General features: G+C 40.9%; 2 protein-coding genes across 2 annotated transcripts in view; one reads left to right on the top strand and one right to left on the bottom strand.

Annotated features, from left to right (window-relative positions):
* Nucleotides 1–18,746, bottom strand: part of STX3 (syntaxin 3) — a 143,646-nt gene that overhangs the window by 44,731 nt on the left and 80,169 nt on the right. The gene's annotated exons all lie outside the window — the stretch shown is intronic.
* TCN1 (transcobalamin 1) lies at nucleotides 793–14,188 on the top strand. The gene is made up of 9 exons (XM_019948476.3): nucleotides 793–968; nucleotides 3,538–3,717; nucleotides 4,740–4,880; nucleotides 6,247–6,402; nucleotides 7,769–7,956; nucleotides 10,093–10,279; nucleotides 11,586–11,772; nucleotides 13,660–13,778; nucleotides 13,948–14,188. The coding sequence occupies exons 1-9, from the start codon at nucleotides 857–859 to the stop codon at nucleotides 14,007–14,009; spliced, it is 1,332 nt and encodes a 443-aa protein (XP_019804035.1). The 5' UTR covers nucleotides 793–856; the 3' UTR covers nucleotides 14,010–14,188.

The following is an 18,746-nucleotide window of genomic DNA, read 5'->3' as shown; positions in this document are numbered from 1 at the left end:
CTATACAGTCCTCCTTGATGGCTCCACTGGCGTTTTACAACCTCCTACCTGGAACCCATAGTTTCCACATAGGAACTTTTGTCCACGGATGGCTGCTAAGGTTACTATTGCTGTGGGGTTATATATGAGAGACCTCCTATTCCACCATCTTGCTGACCCAGAGCAAACATTGTAAAGCCAAACAGAGTATTCTCTAATAGTTTTTGGAAGACCTATGATAGACAACATTTCCTACATGTAGCATGTAGCATCCTTCCTGGCATACCCCCAAATCCACATTTGATGTATATCTCTATGGTTTTCCTCCTGGGCTAGAAAACTCTCAGGGCATCTATCTTAGGGAAAAAATCATAGGTCAAAAACCACTATGCTTAAAATAAAAAATAATAATAAAAAAAAACCACTATGCCAAAGACCTTCCCATATGCCAGGCTCCCCCATCCTGCCTGTTCCAGCTTCAGACTTACAACTTCTACTTCCATTTTTATATGTTGTAAGCCCTTGCCCCCATCAAATCCAATCTCTCAGGAGACATAAATAAAATACAACCAAAGTGGAATGGGAAAGAGAGAACATTACTGACAACAGTCATTCACATAATTTATTCTCATTGGGCTGAAGGCAAGTAGAGAATATGAATCCTAAAGTTTGGGGATAGGAAACAAAGAAAAATTATTTCCTCATTCTCCCTGACTATACTTTCAAGTCTTCTTCCTGGTTTATTACGTTATTTGGACAACCACACTTGACCACACCTCCTGACATTACTCAGTATTTGCTTGAGTGAAAGAGACTGAGGCAAACTGAAGGAGCAGCTCTCATTACCCTCTGTCCATCACCCAGCAAACAGCCAGCCATGTCCTCACCATTCCTGTACACTGTTGGAGAGATGAGACCATCACACCAGCTGTGCCTACTGGGGTTGCTATTGTTTTCTCTTATTCCAAGTCAACTATGCCAGATCTGTGGTGAGTATGGTTTGACCTAAATTGCTCTAGCATGATAGTCTGAAGACTATTGACAGGGAGCTTTGTGTAGAGTTACCTGAGAAAAGACCCTATTCCAATTCTGTATGCCGTTGGACTCTATGAGTAATGTGAAGGGTGGCAGGAGATGGTGAGGAAAGTTCCACAATGTACGTTGTTTTAAGAGGGATCATAGATTCAACATTAACTTGCCTAACTCTTCTTCCTATGCTAAGAGCCTTTCTACCACAACAGACCTGCCCAGTAGCTGTCTATTCTTGTTCATTTTCAGTGACAGAAAACTCATGACCCAGAAATTATTCAAGATCATGGAAAGGTGTCTTTTGATTCTGAGATGCAATCTGTTTTTCTGAAGTTCAGCCTATGGGTTTTAGGTTAACTCCTTGTTTAACTATGAAGGAAAAAAATAATGTTAATAATCTCTTTCAAATAACGAAGACTGTTCTCTTGTCATTATTGAGTTCAGATATTCCAAGCTACACATCTTCTTCTTTTCAACTTTTCCCCACAGGACGTGGGTAGAAACCCATCATCTCTCCTCTGCATGTAGGCTCCAGAGAGTATGTGATTCTATTTCAAAACTACTAACTAAGAGAAAGAAAAACTGGTTCAGGTATAGTCTGACCCCTTAATAGCCAAATGATCCAATGTTTCTGAATTTTTTTAGCTTCGTCTATAAATGGAGGATAATCAGGGAAAGGTGTTGAAGCAGGTGATTTCTTAAAGTCCGGTATAGCTCACAGGTCATGATTTCTCTATTATAAGTCTTTACCCTGGAATTGAGCTTCAAACCAGTCCAAAGATGGTGCCACAATGTGGTGTCAGGTGCGGCTACATCTTCCTGGTCTCTACAGCCCACAGGAAGCAATCCATCGCACAGCAGAAACGCTAAAGTTCCGAATCTGCCAGCTCTAATTGTTCTTCCTGGCCTGTCATTTCTTCTGTTGTATCCTAAGAACAGGGGGTCTCCATGGAGGCTTTGGAGTTTCATTCATTGTACAAAATAATTAACTTTGTTTTTGTGGTTAAGGAAGCTGATTTGAGCTGTTGACCAGGAACTAAAAAGTCTATTTCAGTGCCAGAAAATCCGCTGAACTGGATGCTTCCATAAAATCTCAGGGGCGACTCACAGTTGTCCAGTTGTGCCTGTAACAAACCATGACCTTCTACAATCACTCCACTCAGATCTTCCCGACTCTCTCTTTTACAGTGAAGAAAGGTGGGCAAGGAAAATAACATTTCCTGGACTCTCTAAGTATGTGATCCTTAGAAACTCGAGTTGAGCTAGAGGTAGTAATATGTACAGTATTTTATAGTTTACTTAGTGGGGTTTTTCTATCCAATATCCATGGAGTAGGTGTTACTATCCACCATTTCAACTGAAGTCAAGAAAGTTACATAACTTGGGGCTGCCCTGGCGGCACAGTGGTTAAGAATCCTCCTGCCAATGCAGGGGGCACAGGTTCGAGCCCTGGTCTGGGAAGATCCCACATGCCGCGGAGCAACTAAGCCCGTGCGCCACAACTACTGAAGCCCGTGCGCCTAGAGCCCGTGCTCCACAACAAGAGAAGCCACCGCAGTGAGAAGCCCGTGCACCGCAACAAAGAGTAGCCCCCACTCGCTGCAACTAGAGAAAGCCCGCGTGCAGAAACGAAGACCCAACACAACCAAAAATAAATAAATTAAAAAAAAACAAAAGAAAGTTACGTAACTTACCCCCAGTTATAAGTTAAGGAGCAAAGAATCCAGCCAAGGCCTGCCTGAACTCAGGGTTCATATTCTTCTCACGATTCCACAAACCCATGAGATAATCTGGAGATGGGTAGGATTTTCTTAAGATTACGGTCAAAGAATATTTAGAAATGTTTTCAGTGATAGTTAACTCTTCTTATTCTCCAGTTCCTGGGGGGTCCGGATTCTCCTTTTATTTCCACAATGTAATGGGACTCCCTCCATCCTTGCCCCTGGGATTTGGACACGTCTTAGGCTAAAACCAGAAGGTTTTCCAAAGGGTCCATGATGCTGAATAACGATCTTGATGCCTGGCCAGTTGGGCAATCAGACAATGCAGCTTTGGGCTCAATCACCAATGACACGTAGAATTTTTGCCTTCTTTCTCTTCTCTCTTCTTCCCTTCAGCATTAACCCAAGTGAATTAGAAGAAGATGGAGAAGGAACCAACTGACTCTAGAAAGTAGATTGGGCTGGGCTCCAATTACCAAGGTCTCTTTAAGGATACCCTCTCTAGGCCTCAAATTAGGTAACGGTACTAGATCTACCAGGCACGACTTATATTCTGCCAGGACACAATGGTAAGGCTGAATAGTTGTTAAAATAGTTACCACTTCCATGCTGGTTGGCAAAAAAAGTAATACCTGGCAGAGCGGGGCTCCAGACCCACCTTTGTATTGTTACAGCAACACTGCCAGCGACTACTGGAAGGGTCTATGCCTGTGCCACATCTGTTCCTAAATCTTTTAATATCATCCCCGTTCCTAGCCCTAATATTTCACGAGTGTGTGTTTCTTATTTCCTCCTTCCCTTGCCACAGAGGTAAGCAGAGGAAACTGCTCCTATCTAAATCCTCTAGTAAACACAATGGTACATGCAAACTATACCAAAGGAATCCAAAGTGCCAACATCCTGTTGACCTTCAGACTTGTTCAGATTCAGAACCAAAGGCTAGAACAACAGCTGACTCAACAAATTCAAGAAGATATAAAAAAAAGAGGTGAGTGCCTATATTCCCCGGAAGAGTTAGGAAAAGACTTACCTATCTATAAAGATGATCTCCAGGGAGTTCTAAAAATTGTGTGTCCAAAACATCCCTGATACATCAATCTTAGCTGTAGAAAACTTGAGGTGAACAGGGGTAGATATAAGATGTAGTACACATGAAACTTACTTAATGTTATAAACCAATGTTACCTAAATTTAAAAAAAATCTAACACAAGTATGTAGTGGGGTTTTTTTTTGATCAAGTTCACATGAAATTCAAAAAAAAACTGAGATGACACAAAGGTACCTCAAAAGATCAATCCCCTGCCACTTACTCTAGAGCTAGGCCTTCCTTCTTTGAGCCCTGAAAATCATATTCCTTCAAGAAGTTACAAGGAAAAGCAAAAGAAATTATAGACTCTCATCCATTAAGACTGTTATATGATATAGTTGAGTTCATGACCAGAGAGGGTGTGGACCACAACCAAGAAATCTGACAGTAGAGAGGCAACCACAGAGCAACAGAGATGTGGACTGGTTTGAGACCAGATTCCACTTTGAGCCTTTCTTTTCAATATCGAGCTTTAGCTTTCTAATGAGTATAAGGGGGAAATACACCGCCCCCACCTACCTAACAATATTATTGTGAGAATTAGGAGCAGCCTGAGAGTTTGGACGCTCTCTAAGGCAGAACATACAAGTCAATTATTCCTATCCAGGAAAGACGGCACCCACAAGGAGAGAAAATCCCAAGGCTTTATTATTTATCTATTTTTATTCTTTGTTCATTTTTATAAGGATTACATGATTCCAAAAAGAACCCATAATTTCACGGGAAAGATTAAGATCTCGCTTGCATTTATACAGTACTGCTAGAAAAGGCTCTGTTTTGGGGATAAAGAAGAGAACAACAAAATATTAGTAAAGAGTAGAACAGGAGAAAGGAGTGACAGCAATATAAGTCTCCAGGAAGACAGGAGGCCAAAAAAATTATAAGCATGTACCTTGTTTAACTTGAATACTTTTCTTTTCAGAGCCAGAGATAACCTCAGGAGAGCTGGCCTTGGCTATCCTGGCTTTGGGAGCGTGTAAAAACTCTAGTGAAGTGTTTATACCTGATGCTTATCTGGTTAGCAAACTAGGAGAGAAATTCAAAGCAGAAATTGAGAATATGGGTGAGAATCAAATGTTCAGAGACCCTGGACATCCTTGTCTTTTCCTCTACTGATTCAGAACTGTATGAAGTTTCCCCCTATTTTTTCCATCTCCTCTTCACTTCATTCATCCCACCATTCCTTTGAAGATCACTTGCCCTTCTTCCTTCTTTCAACATGCATCTTGAGTTTTCTTTTCCAATATGTTCAACTGAACATTGACCTTACGTAGGATGATGAATGCACACACCAACACACAAACATACAGGTCACAGTTCTCTAGTCCTCCAGAAGCTTGGCATTTAGACAAATTACACCAGAAATAGCTGAGCAATACGAGACACTGTGTCATAAGTATCAAAGCATACACATATGATTCTATAATATTACAAGGGCTAAAGATGGCAAAAAGTACTTTATCACTGGGAAAAATAGGTTGACCATCACAGCTGCTAGTGAGGTACATTTGTGCATTCTAGTCCTAACTATGTAACCACCTGAACATCAGGATAGTATTTTTTTTTAATTTTTATTGGAGTATAGTTGATTTACAATGTTGTGTTAGTTTCAGGTGTACAGCAAAGTGAATCAGTTATACATATACATATATCCACTCTTTTTTAGATTTTTTCCCACATAGGTCATTACAGAGTATTGCCCTGTGTTATACAGTAGGTTCTTACTAGTTACCTATTTTATATATAGTGGTGTGTATATGTCAGTCCCAATCTCCCAATTTATCCCTCCCCCCCTTATTCCTTGGTAGCCATAAGTTTGTTTTCTACATCTGTGACTCTACTTCTGTTTTGTAAAAAAGTTCATTTGTACCCTTTTTTTAGATTCCACATATAAGCGATATCATATGACATTTGTCTTTCTATGTCTGACTTACTTCACTCAGTATGACAATCTCTAGGTCCATCCATGTTGCTGCAAATGGCATTATTTTGTTCTTTTTATGGCTGAGTAATATTCCATTATATACATGTACCACATCTTTATCCATTCCTCCATTGATGGACATTTATGTTGCTTCCATGTCCTGGCTATTGTAAATAGTGCTGCAGTGAACATTGGGGAGCATGTATCTTTTCAAATTATGTTTTTTTCTGGATATATGCCTAGAAGTGGGATTGCCGGGAGTATTTTTTATACCTTTAGTGCTGAATCTCCTCAGTTATAAAATGAAACGAGTTGAGTTGAATTTGGTGGCCCTTAAGAACCTTTAAATTTCTCAACTTTGCCGATTCTATGAGCAATATCTCCCCTCTGTTATTCACCTCTCTTTAAATGTAAAGAAATGGAGATAAAGTAAGCAGAAATAAGTTAAAAATGTACTATTCCGGTACCACTTCTGTGACTAAGGTATTTCTTTTCTCTCTGCCAGAAACACACAGTGACAATCCGCTGACCAGCTATTACCAGCTCAGCCTGGCCCTCCTGGCCTTGTGTCTGTCCAACGGGAACTACTCAACCACCAACGTTATTCCTTACTTCACTCCTGAAAATAAAAACTATTATTTTGGCGGCCAGTTCTCAGTAGGTGAGTCATTTAAACACAATTCCCTTGGTTTCAAGGACATAGGCACCAATAGGCCTTGCTCTTTGAATTTTTCTACCAGTAAGTACTTGAATTTTTTCTATCCTCTTTACCCTAGTCTCCTCAGAAGAGAATTTTTGTTTAGAAGAATGGATATTGAGTAGTATTTAAGCCTCTTTATGGATGTGCAGTATAGTAGAAAGATGTGGTTCCTACTCACACTTCTGAGTAACCAACAGATGATAACTCTTGACTTTAATTTTCCCATCTTTAAAATGAGGATAGATCATGAGACTCTTCAGATAAGACATCTTAGGAAGTATAAATATTAGAGAAAGGGAATGCGGTGGAATTCATTTATCTCAACCCTGCACCTTTCTCTCATCTATTGGGACCATTTGGATGTGTGGGATTACTTCCAAATAATAGATTTGGAAGTAATCTTTCTTCCAAAGAATAATAGATTTGGAAGTAATCTTCTCATCTATTGGGACCATTTGGATGTGTGGGATTACTTGAATAATAGAACCTCTCCAGTGGTCAGGCCCAATATTTTGATCAATAAAGTGCGTATCCACCATGGAGAAGGACCAGAAATTCCCCACTGGATCCGCTTACACATCCAAAAAGAAGTCCCCTTAAGACAAGTAGTGCGTTGCCCTAGGGGCCCAGATCCACAAGCTCATTTTTCTCCAAGAAGTTCAAAGAGAACCACCATTCAGTGTCTCAGGATAGTAAGGAGAAAGCGAGCTTCTTATACTCCTTCTTCTATGAGAGAGGTAAGGCACCGTGCCTAAAGAACATAGAGGAAACCAAGTAACGAGCCAGGAAAAAAAGACCTTATCCTCCATCCTTCCAATCTCTTGCCTCCTCCTCCCCATTAAGAAGGTTTACTGAATGAACTGCTCTCAAGCGCTATTTCTTAATCAGTCTAATGGAAACCTTGGAACTTTACAAAGACATATTTGTTTGGAGTATTATCCTGGGTTTTCTCAATTTCTTTGCCAATATGGCTAAAAGATAAAAAAGGATGAGAACAACCAGTATGTAAAAGCAGACCATTCGTGTGTTTGCACCTACAAATCCATATGTGTTTCTATGACCAAGATGTGAGTTTCTGAGTACAAGGTACATGGCTATTCAACATAAGGAAAGAATATTGCAATATTTGAGAGGCTAGTGCCAGAGGGATGACTGCTGTACCTTGAAATTCTTATCTCCCATCATTAACGAGCATAACCAACCATCCCAGTTTGGCCAGATTTGTCCTGTTGTTAGTACTGAAAGTCCCACATACCAGGAAACTACTCAGTCCAGGGTGAACCAGGATGGTTAGTCACCCTATCACCGGTGTTTTGCTTCCTGACAGATACTGGAGCAATGGCTGTTCTTGCTCTAACCTGTGTGAAGAGGAGAATAGAAAAGGAGGAGATTGAAGCAGATATAAAGGATTTACACAAAACCAATGTTTATATAACATCCCTGGTAAATAAGATTCTGTCTGCAGAAAATGATGGTCTCTTTGGAAACATATTTAGCACAGGAGAAGCTATGCAGGTAAGTCAGAGCGTAAACCAGGAGACGGGGAAGGGATTCATGGAGAAAAGCAACATCTTCATCCTCCCTTACTGGCCTCCTAAAGACTTATTATCCATTCTGTTTCCTATACTGACTTTGATCTTACTCATGTGATTCCCCTCCCCTGCCTGAAATGTATTCTCCTCTCCTTTACCTTTCCATATCCGATGCTTCTATGAAGCTCTTCCTGGCTCCATTTAAGAAATTCTACAGCCTGCTACAATCTATCTTGTTGTTTATCACATGCAGTTTCACACTTTACCATATACCGTTGTTTGGCGTTTCACCTTACCTCCCAAATTAGGTTACTGGCATGGAAATAATAAGTGGTAGTGGAATCTGGTAGTTATTGACATTAAGTCATTAATGCACAACCACCCAGTGAAGAAAGAATTATTATCTCTATTTCCTAGGAAGTAATAATAATGAGTGTGAATCATGGAGTACCGGTAACTTGCCTAATAGTACAAAGCCAAAGAGCGATGCAGATCGTGATAGGACTGAAATAATTGGTTTCAAAACTCATACTCAATGCCAACACTATCTTGTATATGTTCCTTGAAGACTGAGAATTTATTCCTGCATTTACTCACTGATCTACTCAACTCTAAGGGGTAGATACAAGAGGAGATGAAGAAAGGTTTATAGAAAAAAAAAAAAGATTTCACCGAGTCTTTGGTATGAATTTGGGTCTGCTAGGCTGGCTCAGGGTGAGAGGACTTTCAAAGGGAGAGAAGAAGCAAGGACAAAGGACAAAGGTACAAAAGAACATTCCATATTTTAGGAAGATCAAAAGGTTCAGCACAAGGTGCTTGGGAAAATTACAAGACGGGGCTGATGATGTAAGCAAGGGTCCAATCATACAGAGTGTTCATATTGTTGTTACTGTTCACACTTGATAAGTTTGAAATTAATATAAAACCGTGGTTTCCCATTCTGGCTGCACATTTGAATCACCTGGAGGAGCTTTTATAAAATACTAATGTTTACACCCCAAACCAACCAGTTAATACAGAAATTTAGGGGTGGAACATGGGCTTTGGTCTTGTTTAAAAACCCTACAGGTGGTATTCATTCACAGCAGGACCAAGAGCTGCTTACCTACCACAGTTTATAAGAGAAGATAAAATATGATGAGTTTTCTTTTTAATATCCCACAAATGCTGGTTGACTACTTGGTTATCTTTAAGAGTCTTCAAGAAAAAATGAAAAGGAGAACTGTCCTTCCTTGAGAAACCACAGAGCAACATCTTCAAGTTTAGTCCATTTTAGCCCTTGACTTACTCTAATACCCTCTTAATTTTTCCTACCCTGTAATTCTTCCCCTTCAGTCCAGTTTATATCTGCTGCCTGGATAGTTTCTGTTCAAGAACCTGTTAGACTTCCCACTGTCAAGCAAATGCTGGCAGACACCGCACCGTGAAATTCAAGGGTCTACCAATCTGGTCCCAACCTCCTTCTCCGGGCTGTCCTTCCACAATTGCCCTGAGTGTTCCCTCTACACCAGTTCTCCTAAGCTAGGAGGAATCCTCTGGGGATTTTACTAAAATGCATATAACTCTCATCATAGCCAGGCCAGGCTCTGGCCATTCCTACTTTATCCCCTATGGTCAGGTTGTTGCCTCCTCATGTCACCTACTGAAATGCCATCATACCACCAAGTCTATTCAAGTACTGCCTTCTCCACCAAGCCTTTCCTCAGTCTCACTAAATGTTTATGAGCTCTTCCTCTTTGGAAAGGCCATGCCGCTAGATGCTTCTCTTAGGGCATTCATCTTAGGGACTCCTTTACAAGAATCTGTTCACACTATTTATGGATTGCCTCCTATATGACAAGTACTGTTTCAGCATCAGTGGTACAAGAGTAAATACGGTAGAGAAAGTCTGTTCTCACTGACGCTATGAGAGTTTGTGTGATTTAACAATTTCCACCTCCCCACCCAAACTAGCTTATAAGCTTCTTGATGGCGGGAAAGGTATTTTAGTGGTCTAAGGTGGTTCCTATGTAGTCAATGTCCAATAAAGATTTACTAAGTTAGTCAGATGCAGGCTTTCCCGTTATGTGAAGTTTCTCTCATTTATTCCCATTCTCTCTCTCTCTCCCTCTCACGTTAGGCTCTGTTTGTCTCATCAAACTATTACAAAAATAAACGGAATTGCCAAGAAACTCTGCACACAGTACTTCACGACATCCTTCAGGGAGCATTCCATCTGCCAATTGCTGCAGCCCAGATCTTACCTGCCCTGATGGGAAAGACCTACTTGGATGTCAACAAAAACTCTTCTTGTGCCTGCAGTCCAGGTATAGCACTAATGAGCAAACTGTTTTGCCTTTCAGCATAACACCCAAAGTGTGTGAGACTTAGGTTTCCTCAGGGACCAAAAGTGACCAGTTAAACCTCTAAAGCATAACAGTTCCCAGATAGAACTCAGTCCTCCATATGTGATCATAACCACCTGAGGATTTGTCCTTAACAGAGTAGTAGAGGCTGTTCTTGGTTCAAACACTGATGAACAAGGTAGAGTTTATTAAAGGACGTCTATCTCCGAAGGGATGTTTTCTGACTGCTGGATACAGAGATTTTCTGAGCATCATTCCCATCCTAAAAAGTATGGTGTCTCTGACTTTTCATTATGCTCAATGAGTGGTCCCTCAGAGACATAAGACATCAATGTGGAAAGAATATGGCAGTATTATAAGAAAATTGCAGCATGAATCATTAATCAAACAACTGATTTTGCAACAAGGTACGAAAAAAGAAGACTTTTCCTTCTATCTATCTTGTTCATTTCTGGTTCAGGCACATGTAGGTTTAGGGATCTTAGACAAAATGTTTAACTTCTAAGCTTCAGTTTTCTACTATAAGAAATGCAAATGATCATAGTATGTAACATAGGTATTTGTAAGGACTGAAGGAGAAAATCCATGTAAAATGATTAGTACAGTGCCTGGCACATAATGTTTTCAATAAAGGTTAGGAAATAAAAAGGCTAGGGATTGGGAAAAAATAGGGGAAGGGCACTAAGAGATACAAACTTCCTGTTGTCAAATAAATAATTCATGGGAATATAAAGTACAGCATAGAGAATATAGTCAATAATATTGTAATAACTTTGTATGGTGACAGATGGTTACTAGACTTTCCATGGTGATCAATTCGTAATGAATATACATGTTGAATCATTGTTTTACACCTGAAACTGACATAATATTGTATGTCAACTATACTTCAATAAAAAAATTAAAAGGCAAAAAAAAAAAAAGGGGGTGGGAAGCATTACTGTATGCTGCACCAAAGCAAAAAAAAAAAAAAAAAAAAAAGGAGCCTCTGTGGGAAATGGGAGGTGGGGTAATTGAATTGCTGAGACAGCTGGAAGCTGACGCAGGCACAAGCCCGCATGAGCCGGTGAGTAGTGTGTGGTTTTAATTTGTGCTTTAGTCATATGAGAGATCTGCCCCGTGACTGCTGACCCTCGCTCCTTGCACAAACCTTCCTCTGCATAAAGGGAAGGAATCGTTGCATAGGGCTTGGATAGGTGTGCAGACTCTAACCTCATTTTTTATTATTCCTTATAATAATTCTTCTCTGCCTTTCTGTCTCTGCCAGATAAATTCAACATCTCCACAGATGAGCCTGTACCTGTGACACCTACTATCTCACTCTCCAATATTTCAGTCAATTACTCTGTGCAAATCAATGAAATTTTCAATTCCACCAAAGTCACCGTGAGAAAGGGTTCTGTCTTCCTCGATGTGATGGTGGCAGCTGAGAAACAAAATAAGGCTGCATTTTGGTATGTGTGTACATAACCTAAGGTTAAGGAATTTAATGGGATTATGACTCAGCAAGAATACATCTGCACCTGAATACAATGTACATTTAAAACACCTCCCAGTGAGTACTTTTGCTGTTCACCAACATCGCACGGCCGGGGTTAAAAAAAGGGAGGTGAAATTTTTCCTCCTCTAGCATGTAGCAAGTATTAAATTATTGCTCACTGAATAGATAAATAAGTACCAGGGATCCCTCTTCTGTCAGTTAAACTCCTTCAATAAATAGAACCTCTTAAGTCAGACATTTTGTGTCTGGAACAGTGGTTCTTAACTATTTTTGAATCACTGACCCCTTTGAAAGTCAGATGAGTGGGATTCTCATCCCAGAAAAGGGAATATACACACAAAATGTGTCATTCTTAAAAAATTTTTATTTTATATTGGAGTATAGTTGATTAACAATGATGTGTTAGTTACAGGTGTACAGCAAAGTGATTCAGTTATACCCATAAAAGTGTCCATTCTTTTAAATTGTTTTCCCATTTAGGTTATTATAGAATATTGAGCTGAGTTCCCTGTGCTATACAGTAGGTCTCTCTTGGTTATCTATTTTAAATATAGTAGTGTGTACATGTCAATCCCAAACTCCCAATCTATCCCCCACCCCTGCTACCCTTTACCCTTTACCCCTGGTAACCGTAAGTTAATCCTCTAAGTCTGTGAGTGCAAAACTTGTCATTTATGTTTTTTTTACATGTGCGGTTTTTTTAAATTAATTAATTATTATTATTTTTTTTTTGGCTGCGTTGGGTCTTCATTTCTGCATGCAGGCTTTCTCTAGTTGCGTCAGGTGGGGGCTTCTCTTCGTTGCAGCATGCTGGCTTCTCATTGCAGTGGCTTCTCTTGTTGCGGAGCATGGGCTCTAGGTACGCGGGCTTCAGCAGTTGTGGCATGTAGGCTCAGTAGTTGTGGCTCGTGGGCTCTAGAGCACAGGCTCGGTAGTTGTGACACACCGGCTTAGTTGCTCCGCGGCATGTGGGATCTTCCCGGACCAGGGCTTGAACCTGTGTCCCCTGCATTGGCAGGCAGATTCTTAACCACTGCACCAGCAGGGAAGTCCCCAAAACTTATTATTTAAATCAGAGGTCTTACAAATGCCTCCCCCACCTTTCAGGAGGTTCATGGACTCCTAGATTAAGGTTCCCTGACCTAGAGAGTTCAAATATTAAAATTAAGATGTTGACTCTGCCTCTGAAAAATATGGCTTATTTGGCTCCTTAAACCTAACTGACAATAGCTTATTGTATTTAATAACATGCTGTAAGATGCGACAGAGAAAATCGTATATATATGAAAATTATGTCTATGTGTATATATATAACTATAAAGCCTGCTTTCAAGTGTTCCCAGGAAGGTAGAGAAATGTGAATAAAGAATGTGAAAAAGACATTGACTATGTCACTTTTTAATAAACAGGTATAAATTACTAAATTATCCTTTCCTGTTCCTCTTTCCTCAGTGCCTCTAGGACAACCAATTAACACTTTCTTGTACTGCTTTAGTGTCTTCATCAGTTACTGTCTTGGGTAGAAGATTTGAAATTGTTGATGGCAAAGTGTCTACTATGGCAGGAAGGAGGGGCAGAAACCAGGGGAATCATTTCTCTAATTTTGCATGGATTGTAGGAGGGCCTGCATCAGAATGACCTGGAATGTTTATAGAATGTGCAGATTCCTGGTCCCAGCCCAGACCGACAGAATCAAGGTATCTGGGGATAGGGCCAGGAGATCTGCATACTCTGAAGCATCTTCAAGTGATTCTTACGTGCGTTAAAGTTTGAGAAACGCCCATGGAGAGTTGCCTTCGACCATTCTAAGTTCCTGGAACCCATTCACTGTCCCCCACAGTTTCAAAACGGAGGACAGCCCATGGGGGCCCTACATCACCACTGTTCAGAACATAAGCGCCAACAATAATGACAGAACCTACTGGCAACTTCTGAGCAATGGCCAACCGCTGAGCCAAGGTAAGGGAGAGTACGACAAACAACGCTACAGAGTGAGATGCCCAAAGCATTCAGGTGTGAGGGTGTAAGCTTTGGCGGGGAACATGCCAAGGAGCTGGGAGAGCCATATCCATTATCTGATGATTTGGTGGTCAAATCATTTGACCCACTTCTTCTTCTTCCTTTTCAGGACCTGGGAGTTATGTTGTCAAAAATGGAGAATATTTGGAGGTTCGTTGGAGCACATACTAATAAACCCAAACCATCCTCAGCTGGGTCTAACCCTTTTGTAGTGAGATTCCATGTGGAAATTGATCTCACACCTTCCTTTTCACTTATCTCGACCCCAATAGCATAGTCAATAACCTCTAATTCTCTCTTCGCATGTTCAATAAAAGATCAACAGCTATACAAAAAGAGCGTGTTCTAATAATTTCATAGCAAAAGGGAATTACTATTAGAGAGAAGAACTACCTCAGGAGGAAACAAAGTGAAAGAGAATAGACCCACTTGTCTAATAAACTGAGTTCTACTCAAGGTTCCCCTGCTAACTATCTGGGTGACCTTGGGCAACTGGGGAAAATGGAGATAAAGTTCTGGGTCTAATGGTGCAGCAGCAACCAATGAGATCAAGGAGAAAGTTCATAGGGAGACTGAGCTCTCTGAGACCCAGATGCAAGGGAGGAACTGAGTGGACATATTGGCTTCATACAGGCAGTGGGTAGAGAGAAAAATATTGCCATGGAGAAAGGGTGAAATGTGAAGCTTACACATAAAAGTCAGTCCACAAAGTTTGAGGAACACTTTCATTCCCTCTTCCAGCTGCCTCCCCTGGGTCCCGCTTGTTCTCCCACATTTATTTTCCTTTCATTTCACCATAAAAATCACCCTTATAGTCATATCATCAAAATACACATGTAAAAAAAAAATGACTCCAGTGTTCATTTCAGCAGAATTCACTTTAAAGAAAAAGTTGAATCATGTCTTAGCATGAGCTGGGTTACACCCCTTACTGAGTACCTGAGCTATGTGCACATTCAGTCAGGAACCGGAAGTGCCTTTAAGAAGCCGGAGGACAAAAGGTGCTTCAGATAAAGCATAAAGTAATCCATTTAAAATAACCTCCAAAAGGAAGAGCCCTTTAGGTAGAATTAGTTAACTTATTTCAAAAATGTCTTCCTCATTGCTCCTTGTGTTTTCATGATACTCTTCTCTTCTCCCCCTCCACCAGTAACCCTGATTCCTACACACAGTAACCCTCTTCCTACACACTGCTTTCTGGCACTGATCTTCAACTCTCAGGTTCAGCTCTGCCCTGGCCTTCATTAACCGGGTGTGACAGATGCCATCACAACTACACAGCAAGGGATTCCATCCTCTTGGGTCTGTGTCACATCTTGAAAGCTAAATTAGAGACAGGGGGGTCTCCATGGTGCTGTGAGCATGCAGTACCAGCTGTCAGATCTATTTGTAGACTATACAATCTATGTGAAATTGAAGGATAATGGTTTAGGTCACAAATATGCAAACTATTAGGACTGGCATTGCTGTCCAGCACAGTGTGACCATACAGTTTATCATCCAACTGTAACTCTGTTAAGAGTGAAAGTGAACATTATTAATAATTATACTCAGAAAAAAAAACAGATTAAAAACTGGGACTATCCTGGGAAAACCAGAACATATGGTCAATGTTGTCCATAAAGGAAGCTCAAGCAAAAAATGTAAACACAGGGGCTTCCCTGGTGGCGCAGTGGTTGAGAGTCCGCCTGCCGATGCAGGGGACACGGGTTCGTGCCCCGGTCCGGGAAGATCCCACATGCCACGGAGCGGCTGGGCCCGTGAACCATGGCCGCTGACCCTGCGCGTCCAGAGCCTGTGCTCCGCAACGGGAGAGGCCACAACGGTGAGAGGCCCGCGTATCGCAAAAAAAAAAAAAAAAAATATATATATATATATATATAAACACAAATATGTCAAAATAACAGGAAATATTGCCCCTGAAATAACCAATGAAACTGAATCTCAATGTAACAAAGTAGGAATGGGTCTCTCCAACATCCCTAACTCTCTCTCAATGATTCTAGCTCATTGTCTGTAATATTCAGTCAATACCAGTAAAGCACCCAATTTATGTTAGACCTATTTTCCCAAATGTGGTACAAGAAATTAAACTCATTGGTATACCAACATGGAGTCAAGTAACATGCCATCACAACATTAAAGTCATTTTCTTTTCAATTCTCATTTAATTCTGATTGGATTAAATATCAAACCTCACTTTATGCCACTATGTTTTCCAACACTCCCCTCTAGCACTGCTAACCTCCGTTTCTGATGGAGAAAGATGAGTTTCTCCCAGCCCATGGTCTTTAAGAAGAAGGTAGTAACACTGTTGTCTGATAGGAATGCCTTCAATCTCTGAAACAGACATGAAGGTCAATGGAATAACGTTTCTTTAGCATTCCACTAACATTGGCCAGTGAAACCTAGCTCTGGCCACACTTGCATTCTGAGAAGATCCTATGGCTTGAGATTATGTCAGAACCTAGACTGAGGCTGAGGGGAGAAACTTACACCTACAAAGAAGTAATCAACACAAATAAACATTTCAGATGTCCAGAGAGAATCGCAGTGCTTTGATACCAGAAAATGAGGCACAGGAAAAAACAAACAAGGAAATAAATCAATAAGTCCAGTCAAGAGTTAACCAAAGACTATCAAAACATATGCTTTAAGAAACTATAGAGGAGATTGGTTCAAGATGGCGGAGTAGAAGGACGTGCTCTCACTCCCTCTTTCAAGAACACCGGAATCACAACTAACTGCTGAACAATCATCGACAGGAAGACACTGGAACTCACCAAAAAAGATACCCCACATCCAAAGATAAAGGAGAAGCTGCAATGAGATGGTAGGAGGGGCGCAATCACAATAAAATCAAATCCCACAACTGTTGGGTGGGTGACTCACAAACTAGAGAACATTTATACCACAGAAGTCCACCCACTGGAGTGAAGGTTCTGAGTCCCACATCAGGCTTCCGAACCTGGGGGTCCGGCAACAGGAGGAGGAATTCCTAGAGAATCAGACTTTGAAACAGTAGGCTAGCGGGACTTGACTGCAGGACTTTGACAGGACTGGGGGAAACAGACTCCACTCTTGGAAGGCACACACAAAGTAGTGTGCGCATCAGGACCCAGGGGAAAGAGCAGTGACCCCGTAGGAGACTGAACCAGACCTACCTGCTAGCGTTGGAGGGTCTTCTGCAGAGGCGGGGGGTGGCTGTGCCTCACCGTAAGGACAAGGACACTGGCAGCAGAAGTTCTGGGAAGTACTCCTTGGCGTGAGCCCTCCCAGAGTCCGCCATTAGCTCCACTAAAGAGCCCGGCTAGACTCCAGTGTTGGGTCGCCTCAGGCCAAACAACCAACAGGGAGGGAACCCAGCCCCACCCATCAGCAGACAAGTGGATTAAAGTTTTACTGAGCTCTGCCCACCAGAGCAACAGCCACCTCTACCCACCACCAGTCCCACCCATCAGGAAACTTCCACAACCCTCTTAGATAGTCTCATCCACCAGAGGGCACACAGCAGAAGCAAGAAGAACTACAATCCTGCAGCCTGTGGAACAAAAACCACAATCACAGAAAGATAGACAAGATGAAAAAGCAGAGGGCTATGTACCAGATGAAGGAACAAGATAAAACCCCAGAAAAACAACTAAATGAAGTGGAGATAGGCAACCTTCCAGAAAAACAGTTCAGAATAATGACAGTGAAGATGATCCAGGACCTCAGAAAAAGAATGGAGGCAAAGATCGAGAAGATGCAAGAAATGTTTAAAAAGGACCTAGAAGAATTAAAGAACAAACAAACGAGATGAACAATACAATAACTGAAATGAAAACTACACTAGAAGGAATCAATAGCAGAATAACTGAGGCAGAGGAATGGATAAGTGACCTGGAAGACAGAACGGTGGAATTCACTGCTGTGGAACAGACTAAAGAAAAAATAATGAAAAGAAATGAAGACAGACTAAGAGACCGCTGGGACAATATTAAATGCAACAACATTCACATTATAGGGGTCCCAGAAGGAGAAGAGAGAGAGAAAGGACCTGAGAAAATATTTGAAGAGATTATAGTCGAAAACTTCCCTAACATGGGAAAGGAAATAGCCACGCAAGTCCAGGAAGCACAGAGAGTCCCATACAGGATAAACCCAAGGAGAAACACGCTGAGACACATAGTAATCAAATTGGCAAAAATTAAAGACAAAGAAAAATTATTGAAACCAGCAAGGGAAAAACGACAAGTAACATACAAGAGAACTCCCATAACGTTAACAGCTGACTTCTCAGCAGAAACTCTACAAGCCAGAAGGGCATGGCATGATATACTTAAAGTGATGAAACGGAAGAACCTACAGCCAAGATTACTCTACCCAGCAAGGATCTCATTCAGATTCAATGAAGAAACCAAAAGCTTTACAGACAAGCAAAAGCTAAGAGAATTCAACTACACCAAACCAGCTCTACCACAAATGCTAAAGGAACTTCTCTAAGTGGGAAACACAAAAGAAGAAAAGGACCTACAAAAACTAACACAAAACAACTAAGAAAATGGTCATAGGAATATACATATCGATAATTATCTTAAACGTGAATGGATTAAATGCTCCAACCAAACGACACAGGCTTGCTGAATGGATACAAAAACAAGACCCATATATATATGCTGTCTACAAGAGACCCACTTCAGACCTAGGGACACATACAGACTAAAAGTGAGGGGATGGAAAAAGATATCCCATGCAAATGGAAATCAAAAGAAAGCTGGAGTAGCAATACCCATATCAGATAAAATAGACTTTAAAATAAAGAATGTTACAAGAGACAAGGAAGGACATAACATAATGATCAAGGGATCGATCCAAGAAGAAGATATAACAATTATAAATATATATATACCCAACATAGGAGCACCT

This window comes from Tursiops truncatus, chromosome 8 (assembly GCF_011762595.2).
Source record: "Tursiops truncatus isolate mTurTru1 chromosome 8, mTurTru1.mat.Y, whole genome shotgun sequence".
Taxonomy (NCBI): Eukaryota; Metazoa; Chordata; class Mammalia; order Artiodactyla; family Delphinidae; genus Tursiops; species Tursiops truncatus.
The sequence above is the reverse complement of the archived record's forward strand: the minus strand, read 5'-3'. Positions and strand labels throughout refer to the sequence as shown.